General features: G+C 39.7%; 1 protein-coding gene and 1 long non-coding RNA gene across 5 annotated transcripts in view; one reads left to right on the top strand and one right to left on the bottom strand.

The window, feature by feature from the left end:
* LOC117974853 (uncharacterized) overlaps nt 1-16,132 on the top strand; it is a 78,797-nt gene extending 62,665 nt beyond the window's left edge. The window contains exon 5 of the long non-coding RNA XR_010113417.1: nt 15,974-16,132. This is a non-coding gene — a long non-coding RNA (uncharacterized LOC117974853). The remainder of the gene's footprint in view (nt 1-15,973) is intronic.
* TEAD1 (TEA domain transcription factor 1) overlaps nt 1,763-17,534 on the bottom strand; it is a 269,886-nt gene continuing 254,114 nt past the window's right edge. For all 4 annotated transcript variants that reach the window (XM_055094135.2, XM_034932165.3, XM_034932160.3 and 1 more), the window contains 2 exons: nt 16,158-16,310; nt 1,763-9,389 (listed from right to left, as the gene is read on the bottom strand). In XM_055094135.2, coding sequence (XP_054950110.1) covers nt 9,276-9,389; nt 16,158-16,310 — 267 coding nt within the window. In that variant the 3' untranslated portion in view covers nt 1,763-9,275. The remainder of the gene's footprint in view (nt 9,390-16,157; nt 16,311-17,534) is intronic.

The raw sequence follows: 17,534 nt of genomic DNA, 5'->3' as shown, positions 1-17,534 counted from the left end.
ACAGGACAAGGGAGGCTTTGAAGGCAATTTTACCCACTAACACCTCAGAGGCTTATACATTATTGGAATTTTATCAGTTGCTCACACTGATTACTTTACTTTATAACTATATGGCTTCCAATAAGTAGTAGCTATTTATATTAGCACCCTGAAGCAATAAGGCAGGAAGAATTCAATAGTACCCTGGAACATATTTGTACCCTGAAGCAATAAGGCAGCAAGAAATGACTAGGGGTTTCCAACAAAGTTGCTTGTTCCTTGATCACACCAGAACCTTCCTCTTTGCTCCTCTAGTCTCTTTACTCAATGATGTTGGTTTACCTAGCGGGTCACTCTCTTTGCTGAACTCAAGGTGACTGGAACCCTAGGCACTAACAAAGGATGTTTTTGAGGTATTAAAGTACCTTGTTTTAGAGGAGGAGGTAGAAAGGTGTCATGAGTGGCCGCACCAGAACTGCAAGGAGGTGCTGTCACCTCTAAATTCTTGCCACTTACCAGCTTGTATGACCTTAACAAGGGCCTCTACCATATCTCTAAGGCTTCAATTTCCTTATTGAAAAATTAGAAATGATTCCACTTTTCAAGAGTATTTGGGTTAAAGAAAATGGTAAAGATGCTTGGCATAGGACTTCAACAAAATGCTAAATCATTTCCTTCCCTCTGCTCTGAGCAATTCACTGGACCATGGCATTCCTCTCAAATGGTGGCTTGCTGAAAATCAATCATCCCTTTTCAAAGGGGCAGGCAAGTTATTTCTCTGTTCATGCTCCCCTCCAGAGCGTACTTTGCCTCAGACTTCAAGGAAATAAGGAGAAGCAAGACCCTCTGAGATCTAGTTCACACAAATGAAGGATCCCAAGGTACATCTGAGTCTCATTGTCAGAAGTCCAAGATAAGATAATCATCATTTAAGAAAGTTCTTTGCCCCCAAGCCAGATTTCTCCTCTAGTCTTGAGCTGCTTCCACAGTGCAGTGAGCCAAGATGCAGGGGCCAAGAGTCCAGGCTGAACTGTCAGAGTGACCTTCTTTAAGGCTCCACCACATACTAGTCATGACTTTTAATAAGCTATCCTTTCCTTTCTGGGCCTCAATTTGGGGGAATGATGTCATTGGAACTATAGTGAGAATTTTAAAGTACAATGTATATATACATTGTACCAACACACTTGGCACAGTGCCCAGCATACAGTAAACGCTTGGGGAATCCAAAGTTTTATTAGGCACCTGTGCTGCATACACCTGAATCATGAACCCCATGGTGATGCTGAGGACAGGGGTCGGGAGGAGTTATAGCTCAATGTGCAATCCCACTCCTGAGAATTTAAGTACTGTGTAGGAAACAGCCATGCTGCATTTATCTCTGTACCCCATCCTCTGCTCTATCCCTCATTCCTGGCATGTGCCCAACAAGTTGGGATAACAGCAACAAAAAACACTCAATGGTTGGGCTGGTGTGCTAAAGCCCATGGGACTTGGCTTCTCAGGGTAAGTCTGGGATCGACAGACAAGCCATTCTGCAAAACTTATGTCAATTTTAATGATGCACTAAAGAGTGAGATAGGCAAGTGGATTGATTGACTTGTGGGTATTGTTTAAGAAACGCTGTTAGATATAACACCTAAAGTTCCAATTATCAAGCTTGGTGGACACCTTCAAAAAGATGAAAGCTGTGACCTCCTTTACTCTGTCTTTCATATCATCACTCACAATACGTAAAGCACATTTCATTCCTAACAACATACACTTCTGCAGATAAAAAAGGTGACCCACACTTTCATTTTCTTTATTTTTCATTGATACCGTATGAATACAAAGTTTCTAGAAAGCTACAAAATGTCTACCACTTTATCAAGAAGGCATCAAAATGTGTCACTTTGCAAAGACATGAAAACACCTGCAGGAACTGACACAAAAATAGCATTTTTAGAGTGATGAAATAATTGCACTTAACTGTCATGGGTATTAAAGTTATCACACATATGTACCGCAAAAGCTAGAATACATTTTTTTTTTACAAAGCACTTTATAAAAAAATTCTCTGCACACAAATCCTATAATTTTCATATAACTATCATACTAAAGATAAATTCACTTTAAAGCCAACACTTAGAACATTTTAAAACAAAAAGGTACCAGTACCTAAACACAGACGTTAACAAATACAAGAATACTGTACTGCCAAGAGGTTTAATCAAATGCCTTTTCAAAGTTTCTGCAAATAGGTTAAGAAAACATGTGTGAGAATTTGCCCATGCCCACCCCCATCTCTCCAATCTACCCAAGAGGAACCCAGTTACCCGAAGGCAGGTTCCACAGCCCACTCCCAGCAGCAGTACAATATCAAAGGAACCACTGACCAGATGAAACGCTTACATCACAAGCCCATTTTATACACGTGACACAAAGACACAGACCGTGAGAATCTCATTAAGTCATTTAGAATGTGAACAAACACACGTGGCGAAAACCGATTTACATAAAATTTAAGTGTATTATTAAAGAATTAAAGGCTATTCAGGTTTCTTTTTTAAATGTTACAAATTTTTTTTTTTGTCATTTTCAGGCACATACTGTTTTTGTTTTTACTTTTTTTTTCCTTGTCTGCAGTCATGAGCCTATTGAAAAAGGCCTACAGAAGTAAATCTTTCAAGGAGGTAATAGGGAGATGTATTTTTTTTTTTTTAAAGAAGTGCAGTTGATATCTAATTTACACAGTGAAACTAACGATAGAAAATGACTAATGAAAAAAAATCAGAGACTGGTTTCCAATTGATTGACACCTAGATCTGTCAGCCTCTCTTAAAGAAAGGGGAAGGAGAAAAAAAATCTCATCATGGAAGGTAGACGAGTCCACCTGACAGAGGTGGAATCTGATGGAATCTGACCCCATTTCATGATAAACGAGAGGAAACATAAATGCCATCTCAAATACTAAAGCGATGTAGTGTAGCATGAGTGACTCAATGCAAATTCACAGAGGAAAAGAAGTTACGGCTTAGGAAGTAGGACAATAAATACAAATATTTCATCTTATTTAATGGTGCATGACTTCAGTGAAACTACCCTTTGCAATGCAATAAATTTTAAACACAAACCTTCATTCTTAATGATATAAGCAACAGCTTTGAGAGAGAAAACTACTGTCAAACAAAGCACAGTAACAGTTGAAAAGAGAAGCAGGAAAACAAGCATTTGACTAATTTCTTCCACACTGTGGTGTAGTGCTGGCAGGGAGGAGTTGAGAATTCCAGCTGCTAACTATAACTTAGGTTGAGTACATTTTCTTTTCATTTGATAGTTTTTGTTTGTTTGCACAAATTTCTATAAATACTTACAACTTGGAGTGGATAAGAATCACTCCTAAAATTTCAGAGCCCAGAGAGGATATTCTTAAAGACGCCAGGTAGAGACACACAGAACATATGTATTAAGAGTGTAGAGGCTAATTTTCAAAGATGTCTGATGTTATTTTTACATCTATATTAGCAAAGAAAATCTTTTTTTCCTGGTTTCTTTTTGGCTGGTGTTTGGCCTTCTTGTCCTTTTCACTCATCTTCCTTACCTCTATCAGCTTTCCCAATTTCTACAAGGTTTGGATAAAAGCCAACAAGGACTTTAAAGAGTTGCCCCTTTGAGGGCTGGAACATTCTTTGAAAATGCCAAATTGTGAATGGTGCTCTTTGGAAGTTTCTCGTAGCACATTCATACACAATACTCGGAGTCAACATGTTTGCCCTAAGAAGAACACTTCAATTGTAACGACCCTAACTCACTTTTGTTTTGTTCTGCACTGTCGTCTCAGTTTGAGGCTTCCAACTTTCAAAATGGTATCATTGTGTAAACCAGATAAGTGCGCACTGTCATTTGAATGGAAAAGAAAGTCTCCACAGAGACTGAACACGAACACAAGGAGGAGGAGAAAGCTGTAGTATCTGTCCACCGGCCGAGATTCTGTCATTTGTGCAGAAGTCCCCTCATCCGGACGCAGGGCTGGGTGACGAGGTGAAATGACACACTAGGTCATCAGCACACACAAACACAACAGTTTCTGGGGTCCTTCCGCTGAAGTGTGCTATGGATGTTGGGAGGCCCCCAGTGGCAGACAGACTAGCAGCAGGCGGGGACCACGTCGTGCTCTTGTGAACAGAGGCCTGTGGTTGGTTACTCATCCCGGTAAACCAAAGGCATTACGGTGATCTCAAAATATTTTTGGTCTCTCTACAAATTATCGTTATTATGGCAGCACTTTTCTAAGCTGGAATCTCAAACCAAAGGCACTTTCATGCTAGAGTGCAGAAGATTCACAAATAGCTAAGTATTTGGTCATGAATTTAAAAGGCAACATTAAAAAGTACAATTTGCTTTTCATAGTAAACTATGAAGTTGCAACCTTTTGTTTTGGTATATACATTTGAGTGTGGTGAAAGAACTGACTTGTGTCCAGTTTCGGATTTTACACCAAGCAGTCAGTTTCCTATAGAACTGGAGAAAAAATGGGCTTACAAAACAAAAATGAAGACAATTTTTGCTTGTTTTGTTTCCAATATTGGGCCAATTCGTAAATGAACATTAGGAATTGGTGTAAGAAAAGGCTGGCGGCATGACTAAGGTATTACTAAGGCACTGCTTACGGGAACACTTTGGCAGCTCTGAATTGAAAACTTCCTACAAAAGTAACAGTAGTAAGAGAAATGCTTCCAGCTTACAAAAGGGCTCACAGTTCTGAGGCAGCCTTTTGCACTGCATACCCTACATGCAACATCTTAAAGATTTAAGGCTTTTCAGAAATGCCATGTGCAGGGCTTTGCCACAGAAACACCAACATAAAGAAATAAGCAATGCAGACATATCCTCCTAATGTTACAGGTGTGAACACTGACAAACAGAATTAGTTCTACCCTTCGTTAGTTCAGGTAGTGTACCAGAGCATATACAAAATTATACAAATTAATATGTACCTGGTTTGTAAAATTGACTGTCATCTCAGATGATTTAAATAATTTATAGTTGCACAAAAACAACTGCTAAAGCCACCACAGTACTGAAACCTTAAGAAGACTTGGGTTTAAAAGTCGTTCGGGGACTTTTGACACCAAGTACTTGGAATGGGGGCTGTTTTTTGGCTGGTCTGAGTGCAGGACTTTGCTGCTGGGATGCTTACCAAATAGAAATTTGACTCAGAGCCTGTGGCTGGGGAATTGTCCTCAGGAAGTAAAATGGCTCGCCAGCTTTCCTACCTGCTTGTGGATGCCTCAGATAGCAACGGTCGGACAGGACACTTCAGTGTGGGAAGCAGCATCCGGTGAGGCTGTGCTCTGGCACAGGGGGATCCTGAATCTCCCCATCTCTTCTAAGCTGACCTGTCCACACATTCTGAGGGATTAAGCTTAGAGCACCTAAGAACAGCAGCCTCCCCCAGGAGAGGCCAGGGACCAAAGTGGCAGGAATCCTAGACAACTCTCACCCTTTTTCTGTCACTAACCAGCTGGGTGACTCTAAACATGTCACCTCCCCTCTGGCCTCAACTTTCTCATCGACAAAACGAAGGAGAGTAGACTGTGCTTTCAGCTCAAGACAGAAAATGTATCTTAGCCCTCTTCTGGTACCAATCCTTCCATCCTCCATCTCTAAAGGTGAAATGTTCCAGAGGTTTCAATAAATTTACAAAACAGCATTGATTGTAAGGCAGAAACTAGAAGAAGCCCAGAGGAAATATGCCGAAATAAGTAAAGGTTTGATAATGAGACCCGTGAGAAATAATGAAAATTGCTGAGACTTTTTTTAACCCCAGTAAACTAAAGGATGAAGGTCAAATCAGAAACACTCTTTAAACAGGTGTGAGTTGATTAAAGGGATGATGGTGACCAGCTGTTCGCAACTTCCCCAGTGCTGAGTGAAAGAATACTTGTAGCGAGAGAGAAATTGTTGTGAAACAGAAGTTCTGAAACAGGAAGAAATATGGACACAATGTCACCTGCCTCTTGCAAGGCTCTAGGAGAGATGCTTTCACGGGGTAAAATGAAAGGGAAAACAATTTCAAATGTGGTCATTGTGACCTGTAACATCTTGGGCAACAGATCTTGACCAGGGATCATTTTGCACCCGATGGGATATTTGACAATATCTGGAGACACGCTGGGTGGGGAATAGGTGCTAGTGGTACTACTGGGTAGAGGCCAGTGATATTAGTAAGTCTCCTACAGTGCAAAGGACAGCTCTGCAGAACAAAGAATTACCCAGTCCAAAATGTCAATGGTGTCAAGGTTGAGAAACCCTGGTCTCAGGTAGCTTGGGCCATTGTGGGGTTCTAGAACATGTGTGAATAAGTCCTTGTTTTATTCTCAGCCTCTATGAGGGAAATGAATGCCCAGAGACCAGAGCCCCATTCTGCAGCTCCTCCCTGTTTAGGCTGTGGAAAACTGGCCTCCAAACTCTGCAGTGACAACACAAGATGGCCGTGAAGCAAGCCTGGCACCAGAGGGTCTCGAGGGGATACAGCACCTGGAAGAGAAGCAAGACGGGGCTCTGGGAAGGCTTCTTTAGTATGCTTTAGAAAGCTTTTATAACAAAGGGAGACTGCCATACAGAATGAAGGACAAAAAACAGACTCAGATTAGATGTTGTGATGCCAATCTCACCCAAAGGTCTAATCTGGGAGAGACAAAGAGAAGCCCACTGGGATGACTGGACCAGTGGTTAAGACAGGGAAAGTATCTGTCCTGGAGAAAGCTTTAGAAGAACAAGACAAGAAGTAAACTTTTAAAAATCTTTAGAAATGTTGTAAGAGCAAGGAGTAAACCTCAAGGTCAATCATAGAAACCCAGAAAACTCAACTGCAAAGGCATTCTGAGCAAGAGGATGCAGGTGGTGAAGCACCAGGGGGGCCCAGCTGACCCTGTGAGGTCAGCAGACTGGGCTGTGTCCGTCTCTGTGCCAACAGAGTTGTCCTCTAGCTGTTCTTCTTGGGTCCCAGTATTTTTGTGCTTTGGAAAGGAAATCCCAAGAGCCCTCCTGGCTGCACTGAAAAGTACCATTCCTGGGTAGAATATGAACCAGACAGCTCTCCCACTGAAGTTCTAGGACAGCTTGGCTTTTAGCCATTTGTGCTCGCCTGGTCATATACTCCTGGTCCTGGGAGAGGATGGGGCTTCCCTTAAGGAAAGATGCAGGAAATAAGAGCAAAAGAAACATCCCTAAGAGGGGTGTTCAACAGAAGTCATTGTAAATGTGACAACCGTGAAAGGGGACACCTGGGGCAATCCTTCACAGGCCAGCCTGGAATCAGGGACCCAACAGTAGTCTGTTTATGAAGGGCAGAGGAGCACTGTCCAACTGGTTTCTAGAAGGAATGGGCATTCCAAATGGGGACAGTTTTGCACTTTCTCCTCTGGTCTTCCCAATTTGGGAGAGGTCAGGCTTAGTGTTTTGCTGTTTCCCACGAGCCAGCCACATCCTCATGTTAGGGACCACAAGATGCTGACTGATGTAATAATACAAAAGCAGGGTCAAAGCAGGTGTTGAGACAGGGAAGGGGGTGTGTAAGTTAACTGGATGTGGTAGAACTAAGTTTTTTATTTTCTAGCTTGGTGGAAAAATCTTGACATGTTTTACAAGTTAAAAAACTTATTTCATGTTCTATTGTGCGCACATGTTCCTACCACTTATAAAAACATTTCTTTGGGAAGCTGGAGGAGCACTCCCTGTTCTCTCCCCAGTGAAACACTTAAGGGAAATAACTCAAAACATCTGGCCACATCAAACCAACTCTGCCTGGGCAATGCTCTGGAATACTTAGATTGGAAAGTTGAATCTCTCCTGGCAAAAGAATCTCCCAAATGAGCCTATTTGAAAAGGTCAGAGATAGGTAGCTGGGCCTCTTAAACCTAAGTCAAACAAGTACTGTAACTTACTGAGAGAGGCTAAAGAAATGGATGTGCTTCGAGAGGATGTATCTAAGTCTACAGACACACTGAGATATACATACATATCAGCACCTAGCAAACTGAGTGACACTAAACAAGTGTTCACTAGATGTGTTAACTCTATATGTGCATTTGTGTATATGTATACACATACCTACACATATAGCCCTAGTTATAGCAGGTTAATATGCATATTGGGTCACTAGAAATAAAGAATGTATCCACAGGCTGGTGAGGATGCTTACAATTTTCTGGGGAGCAGAGATGCTAAAACTGATGAGCCTTTTACTTGTCTATTTGATGAAATTTTCTCCCAGCCACAGATTCTGTATACTTTGCATCTCACAGTGCAGTATTCAGTATTCATGCCAAATTTTAAAATTTTGTTATTAAAATTCAGTGGTTCAAATATTTACTCATCTTAATAAAAAATTTGGTCGTCCATATAAAATATAACTGCACACACAAGACTATAAACATTGTAAGTTTAGATTTTTTCAGTATGTATCTACTTATTGCAAAAAGAGCCATCTTTTCTTTTTCATTAAATAATCCATCATCACATTAGTACAATACAATTATATTTTTTAAATATACTATATATGTTAAGGATAAGGGGTGAAGTTTTCTTCCTTTGTAATACCTGTTCAAGAGTTTAATGGATTAGGAGATTAGTGTTAACCTTGAGGAAAAAAGTACAAATTTGTCTCATTAGGACACTTCTACCAAGCATTTCTTAAGGCTATAGTTTAACATTTGGTTTCAAAAAGAAAAAAAAAAGGTTTCATTTAAAAAATAATTTAGTGAATTACATTCTTTCATAACTTCCACCCTAATTAGTTACAAAGATAAGTCTAAAGATTCTTAGTTTTGTGTACTAATTTACATTTATATTTAAAGATTAATTTTACTTGTATCTTAAAACAAGAATTTTATGTTGGAAAAAAGAGAACTAAATACATTTGTATAAAGGCTGTAAATGTCCCATGGCAAATGCTCTGTCTCAATATTTTCTACCACAATTAGAAACAGGGCTCTGCAGAGAGAGACTTGGGTTGTTCAGGTTCACCTTTCCCGAGGAATTGTGGGCTGCACATCTGAAGAACACAGAGAAACAACTCAATTTCTCTTTTTACAACTGTACCAGAACTTCACAGCTACAATGATAGTATGAACACATGAAAAAATGACTTCACTCAAACAAGATTTAGAAAAGTCGGGGTGACCTCGGGGCCAGGGCACCACCCTGTGTGGTGAGGTTTACAGTCAGTCGTTCGATAATGGAGAGAGAGTGTGTGTGTGCACATATGTGTGTGTGTATATACAGATATCTATATATATAAATAACCATGTTCAGTCCTTTACAAGCCTGTAAATATGATGTTGTGCTCCGTGTTCACTATTTGAAACTTCAAACACACAGGCCATGCAGAGTAGAGTTTCTTGTGTATCCCTGTTTGTTACCACCTGTTAAGATAAAAAAAAAGTATATAAGTATAATACCAAACGGATGAAAACATATTCCATCTGTGTATGACGACTATGACTTAATTGGAGAAGAACGAGTCTTAAGTCCAACAGAGATTTGCTCAGCCTCACTCTGTGTCCTCTAACACAGATTCAGAACACTACAACTATAACCTGAAGCCCATCTAAACTTGGTTATCGTAAGTAAGAAATACCTTCTAGATAGGGTCATTCATAATCTATGCCCAAGAAAGGACCACAAAAATTAGTGCATTTGTGTTTCTGTTTTTTAGGGGGCTGACTTCTTTACAACAAAGAGAATTCTCTTTAATTCTGTCCCGCAAGGCAATCATTTACTCTAGGAAATTGTCTTATTTTTTATCTGAATTTTTAAATTGACAAGTAATAATTCCAGTCCCTACCTAAAAGAATAGTCTTGCAGTACATATATTTATGGGCTACAATGTGATGATAGATGTATATACCTTGTGGGACGATTACATCAGGCTAACATACCAAGCACTTCACATACTTCTTTGTGATGAGAACATTTAAAATCTACTCTTTTTCTCATCCTAGTCTTAAACTTCTGCTAAATCTTGTTTCACAATAGCCAAGGACAGAGAAGCTGCAGGAGTGCCTCCCTCACCACTATATTAACCAGTAGTGCCTAGACCCAGAAAAGTATCTGCTGAATCAAGGAACAGTGTGATAGGTAGAATCCTGTGGAATGACATTCTTTCCATAGACATGGGCTTTATCTTTCAAAATGTATTGTGAAATACTCATGCTTCCCCTCGAGTCTCTTGAATCCCTCTAATTATCCCTCATATTTTGAGTTCTCCAGCCCAAATCATTGCAGCTCCCTCCACACCACACAGACCCTGACTCCTTTCTGTCCTCACTCTGGTCTCAATTCCCCGTGCTATTCTCAGAAGGAACTTTCTAGGAGCAAATCTAATCAAGCAAAAACATGAAACGCGTCAGTGACTCTGTTACTTTTGTGTTTGATTATGCCAAAGCATTGTTTGAATGAAAAGATTTTGAACTTGAGAGCCTCTTCCAGTTTGTCATAGGCCTAATTTCCCTCTAAGTATCAGGCTGTTTCCCCTGTTTAGTTTCCCTTGCTCTTAAGGTATCCAAGCTTCCAGTCCCTACTTAAAGAATAGTCTTGCAGTACATCTCATTTTCCCATCACAGCATGCTATACAGTTGGTAAACACATACAGGCGTGTACAATTTTTTTTCTAATATCCATCTCATCCAGTGGAATATAAGTTCCTAAGGAACAGGGGCCCTGTTTCCCAGCAACTAGCTTGAGGACATGGCACACAAGTCATTTAATAAATATTTGCTGGGCCGGGTGTGGTGGCTCACGCCTGTAATCCCAGCACTTCGGGAGGCCAATGCAGGTGGATCACAAGGTCAGGAGTTCGAGACCCGCTTGGCCAACACTGTGAAACCCCGTCTCTACTAAAAACACAAAAATTAGCTGGGCACAGTGGCGGGAGCCTGTAATCCCAGCTACTCAGGAGGCTGAGGCAGGAGAATCACTTGAGCCCGGGAGGCAGAGGTTGCAGTGAGCCAAGATTGTACCACTGCACTTTACCCTGGGCAACAGAGCAAGACTCTACCTCAAAAATAAATAAATAAATAAATAATTGCTGAATGAATGAAAATTCACATCAGAATAGCCAACAAATATTGTTTGTTGTTTACTATCCATCTACTCAGTATCAAATGCTTTACACAGATTGTCTCATATGATATTATACGACCTCTAGGAGTGGGTGCTCTTTGACAGGGAAGGAGCTGAGAGGTTCGTTTGGTCATGGCTGCATATTCACCATGCAGAGAGCTCTCAACTGTTTCTTCCTCAGGAAGCCTTCCTCAGCTTCCGCCTGAACTAGGTCAAATTCCCCTGTTCTACGAATGCCCTGTGTCCCTCTGCCAGGTAGCAAGAGCTACAGTTTTCATTTATTTTGTGATGACTTGGTGCATGCCTGCCTCCTGCATCAGAACCCAGGATGGCGGCCCACCTGCCTAATTCACCACAGCACCCCAGCCCCTGGTACCTAAGTATGTACCCATGGGATGCCCCTATTCTTAGTAATCAGAAAGATGTCTCCTTATCCATCGAGGCAACATCCCTGAGAATCCCTACCTCATCACTCTGCATTTCAGAGGTACCTGTTTCACGAGTACACTACAGCCATCATTTGCTTGCAATGGTTTATTTACCTGCCTCTTTCATCCTGAAGGACCATGAATTACTATGTGACAAGTGCTGGGTTTTATTTACATTGTATCCCAGAAGGCAGTACCATCTCTCACAGCTTAGCTGAATTAAAATATTTTAATGATAACCTTTGAGGTAGAAAGTGCAGACTTGAGCATTCTGTTTATAAATCAAGGTGAAACTGATGTCTGAAGACTAAGTGACCAAGGCCATAAAGTCTTAAACTCAAGTCTTTTGATTTCATGACCATAAGATACCTTGCAAGGTCTTTTCTATCCATTCTTTTTTTTTTTAAGTTTAGCTGTATTTATTTATTTATTTTTATTATACTTTGTTTTAGGGTACATGTGCACAACGTGCAGGTTTGTTCCATATGTATACATGTGCCATGTTGGTGTGCTGCACCCATTAACTCGTCATTTAACATTAGGTATATCTCCTAATGCTATCCCTCCCCCCTATTCCCACCCCACAACAAGCCCTGGTGTGTGATGTTCCCCTTCCTGTGTCCATGTGTTCTCATTGTTCAATTCCCACCTATGAGTGAGAACATGTGGTGTTTGGTTTTTTTGTCCTTGTGATAGTTTGCTGAGAATGATGGTTTCCAGCTTCATCCACGTCCCTACAAAGGGCATGAACTCATCATTTTTTATGGCTGCATAGTATTCCATGATGTATATGTGCCACATTTTCTTAATCCAGTCTATCATTGTTGGACATTTGGGTTGGTTCCAAGTCTTTGCTAGTGTGAATAGTGCTCTAATAAACATACGTGTGCATGTGTCTTTATAGCAGCATGATTTATAATCCTTTGGGTATATACCCAGTAATGGGATGGCTGGGTCAAATGGTATTTCTAGTTCTAGATCCCTGAGGAATCGCCACACTGACTTCCACAATGGTTGGAACTAGTTTACAGTCCCAACAACAGTGTAAAAGTGTTCCTATTTCTCCACATCCTCTCCAGCACCTGTTGTTTCCTGACTTTTTAATGATCGCCATTCTAACTGGTGTGAGATGGTATCTCAAATTTATTTCTATCACTGGCTCTGTGACCTCGGGGTGGCCTGACATTCTTTATCCATAAAATGAGAAAAATGACCTCATAGTCTGAAAGTGAGAATTGCATAACATTTACAAAGGGTCTAGCACAGCACCTGGCACCTCTGCAACCTATTCAAACTTCTTGCAAGCTTTCTATTAAATAAGAATACAGTTGGCCCTCCCTATCTGCGATTCCACACTGGCAGATCCAATCAATATCAGATTGGAAAATATTTGGGGACAAAAAAAGACATAATAAAAATAATAAAAATTTTAGAAATATAGTATAACAACTATTTACATAGCATTTACATTGTATTTGGTATTATAAGTAATCTAGAGATGATTTAAAGTATAAGAGATGATTTGTATAAGTTATCTGCAAATACTATGTCATTTTATATGAGGTACAATTTCTCCTGTTCATCAATTAGATGATTTTATTTTCAAAATCCAAGAGTGCTGGCTTAATTTCAGTTTTTCTAAAACTAAACTATTAATTCTAATATATATTTATTGATAGGTATTAATTCTCCATATTAAAGGAATTTATTTAGTTGCTTAATGACACATTTTGAAATTAATCTAACCTGCTAAGTTATCTGGATGGCTGTATTGGTTGAAGTCATATTTTCCAAGGCAGCATTAATGATATACAGTGATGAGGTGCTTAACAATGAGGACACCTTCTAATGTGTAATCAGGTGGTTTTGTCATGCGAACCAACAGCATAGAGTGTACTTACTCAGACCTAGACGGTACAGCCTACTACACACCTAGGCTATATGGTGTAGCCTATTGCTCCTAGGGTACAAATCTGTATAGCATGTTACTGTACTGATTACTGTAGGCTATTACAACACAATGGTAAGTATTTTTTGTATCTAAACATATCTACACATGAAGTACAGTAAAAATATGGTATAAAAGGTAAAAAGTAGTTCACCTATATAGGGCACTTACCATGCGTGGAGTTTACAGGCCTGAAATTTGCTCTAGGTGAGTCAGTGAGTAAGTGATGAGTGAATGGGAAGGCCTAGGGCATCACTGTATACTACTGTAAACTTTTGTACTGTACACTTAGGCTAAGCTAAATTTATTTTTAAAAATAATTATGCTCTATTATATAATAGTTGCATCATCACTAGGTGACAGGAATTTTTCACCTCCATTATAATCTTATGGGAGCACTACCATACACGTGGTCCGCCCTTCACACTGCTATGCAGTGCACAACTGTAGTCAGGTTCTGTGGGTAACAGGGGCTTCAACACTTTTCCAGGCCACATTTATCTTAGCTGTGCTCTCTGAGGTAGAGTTTTAGGGACTGAGAACATGCATCCTTAGCATGCAGAAACAGAATCAGAATTGATTTTTAATAAACAGCTAAGACTCCCCCCAAGAGAGGCAGGGAAGCCATTCATTCAGAGTTTTGGTTAATTCCTGAGGCCACTTAAGATCCTTAGTAGATGTCACACTCACCTTCTACTCATCTGACTGCTAAAGTGATGCATCTATTCTTAGACAGCAACAGGGAGCACCTATATGACAAGCACCTGCTACGTGCCAGTCCTGCAAACCTTGAATTGCTCTATTTTCACCAAAGGGCCATTAAAGAAAGGAATAGTGATCAATGTTATTAAAGAGCATGTATTCCAAACTTCCCCTGAATGCTGGCTTCTAAATTTTAGAAGGACATGGGCACATCTGAGAACCCATTAAGATTCTCTTCTTGGAACAAACGAAAATTATATGCAAAATTATCTGTTTGCTAGTTGTATGCCAATCATGTGTCTATAAACTCTGAGAGTCCTTGCGGCTCATTTCCCAATCTCTTACAGCAATGGGTCTCTACCTGGTTGCACACTTCAACTACATGCAGAGCTTAAAAAATAAACAAAAACCAGGATGCTGGGCCCCATCTCCAGGGACTCATTTTATTCATCCAGGGTGGGACCTAGGCCTTAGATGTTTTAAACCTTCCTGGATGAATCTAATATGCACAGGGTTTTTATTTTTAAATGTTACTTATTTTTTTTAAACAATGGTGTATAGAAGGTGGCTCCTACTGGCTCATAAAAGTTATTGTTAAATATTAAGGAATTTCATTAGCTGAATAGCTATCGGTAGCTTGAAATTGCCCATGAAGGGCATATTTACACCACAGAAATAGGTAAAAGGTATAAATTAGAGTTTTGGGAAATTGGGAAACAGCCTTTCTAAAAAACAAAAACAAAACAAAACAAAAAACAGAACACTGCTGATTGAAAGCCACTGTCCCAATGGAACCAAAAACACCAAGTAAAGAATTCCTGCTGTATGGATTCTTAATCCTAGTAACAAAAAGGAATAAAGTAGGCTTTCAGAGGAGTATTTGGCCACAGTATAGCCTTGTTGCCCCTCTTTTGCTAAGATTGTTTCTCTCAAGTTTTGTTTTGGCATTTTCCCTTTAATCAAGTAATGTTATTTTTTTAAATGAGCCTTATGAAACCCATTACTGAGTATTTTCTATTTTGAGGATGACATTGTTCCTAACAACTTCTGAAGTCCCCAAATAAAGTTCCGAGAAGAAATTCGTTTTAAAGTTAAGTATTAGGGGAAAACCCACATAGAACCATCCAGGGGCACTGGTGAGTTTTCCCATCATGGACCTTGAACACTATTTTCCCTTTCCTTTAGCTGCCCATTAAGTTTGTTTTGTCTGTTTGTTTTGAGATAGGGTGTCACTATGTCACCCAGGCTGGTCTCGAACTCCTGGGCTCAGGGGATCCTCCCACCTTGGCCTCCCAAAGTGTTGAGATTAGAGGCATAAGCCACTGTACTCAGCCTAGCCAGATTTTTTAGCCTATGAAGAACATTTTCCGCCTCCTGGTCACTGCATTCCATGCATTCTATTCTAATTTATATTTCTTCTGGTACTGAGAGCTTATATTTTCCTGCCTTAATGCATGTAACTTCTTAGAAGGCCTTGGAAGTCCATCATGGAATGTGTCAAGGTATGTTTGAAGTACAAACATACCAACTCAGCTTTTGCCTGATTTGCATAACATGTTGCTGCTGAGACTAAAACTTGGCTAATGTTGAAATTACCTGCGGAACTTAAAAAAATACACATGCCTGGGTCCTGTTCTCACAGATCCTGATTTAATTGATCTAGGATACAGCTGGATGTTTAAAAGTTCTCCAGGCCTTTCTACTCTGCAGCCAGAGATAAAAACACATCACTTTTTATTACCCAACTGAATTCCAGTTCTGCGAACCTTAGAAACCCCAGCCAGATAAAACCCCTTCTCTTCTACAGAATCAAGCCCAAGTTTTCCCTATGGATGATGCAAATTCAACTGCTGACTGACCACTGGGAACCCAATCCAACAGCCTGGTCAGTTCCCTCGGCGCAGGCCCAGCGCCTCCCAGGCCCACCTTCCTCACTTCCGTCAAGCCTCATGGCAGCATCTGCCCACACAGGAAAGAGACAAAACCATTACCAATAAAATTGTGAAGTTTTCCAAAACACTGTTCATCATATATTTCTCTGGTAAGTGTTTGAGCTTGTGGATGAAGTTGATCATATATTCACACATTGGGGAGCGGTTTATTCGGTATACAAATCGGCCATTCTCAAACCTTGCATACTCCGTCTGTGAGGAAGAAAGGATTTCAGTATTTTTACACTTTTGACTCCAAAACACATGAAACAGATATTACTGCCTATAAAAGCATTTTAGTTTTTCAACATGAATCATCTTCTATATGCTATACTACTTACGTAATTTACTTAATTAAAAAAAAACTATCTCCAAATTTATTGCTATACATAGAATCCATTATTTTTCTGAAAGTTTAAAAAAAATTAGTTGGAAAGATGAGAGCTTTAAGAAGGGCTGACAGATCCTTTTAGCAAAGGTCAGAAAAAAATAAAACTGCCTAATTATGATGCTTTACCTGGAGGAGATCTGTAAGAGCAGGCCCCAGCTAGCTACAATTCTTCAAAGAAAATCTCTTTATTGTGATAAAGCCTCATAGGTTAACAACCAATACAGCTAATCTCTCTACTTTAGAAAAAACTGATTATTTCTCACGGATCATGAGCCCCTGAATGTCACCTGTTTATGAAAGGAAGAAATTAAGAAAATACTAGTATATATGCAGTTTCAATAACTCAGAAATAAGAAACAAGGCTTCCTAGATAACCTTGGATCAAAAGGAATTAAGAAAATTACAAACTAAAGAGCAATGAAAAGGGAGATATTTTACATCAAAACGTATCAGCCATGATGAAGCTGCACTTGAAGGAAACTTAATGAAGCAGCCTCATATGTCTTCATCATGAAAGATAAAAGTTTACAGAATAAAATACACATCCTTAAAAAAAAAACCCAAACCACAAAGAAATCAAAGGAAGCCAGGAAAAGGGAATTAATAAAGATAAAAGCTCAAATCAATGAAATAGAAATTTAAAATGTAGACAGAATTAAAAACTGGTCCTTTAGACAGACAAAATAAACTCTTCACACAAGTAAAGAGGAGAAAAAAGAAAAGTGGCAAAACCACAATTACAGTACAAATTAGAAGATACATAAGAGATTATTTCACATAACCCTAAAGCAGACACACACACACACACACACACACACACACACACACACACACGGCGAAGCAAACAAAACACAGCAGATATAGATGCTTTCCCAGAAAAATACAACTTGCTAACACTGAGTCAAAAAGAAGGGGAAAATGTCAATAAATAGATCAGTCATTGTGGAAATGACCACAACTAACAAGTTTAGCTATTTACCATTGAGAAAGGTGGAGGCCACAAGGGATATAAAATTTCAGTTAGGAGAAATAAGCTCAAGAGATCT

The sequence above is a fragment of the Pan paniscus genome, chromosome 9, assembly GCF_029289425.2.
Source record: "Pan paniscus chromosome 9, NHGRI_mPanPan1-v2.0_pri, whole genome shotgun sequence".
Lineage (NCBI taxonomy): Eukaryota > Metazoa > Chordata > Mammalia > Primates > Hominidae > Pan > Pan paniscus.
Note: the sequence above shows the minus strand (reverse complement) of the source record. Positions and strands in the feature narration are given on the sequence as shown.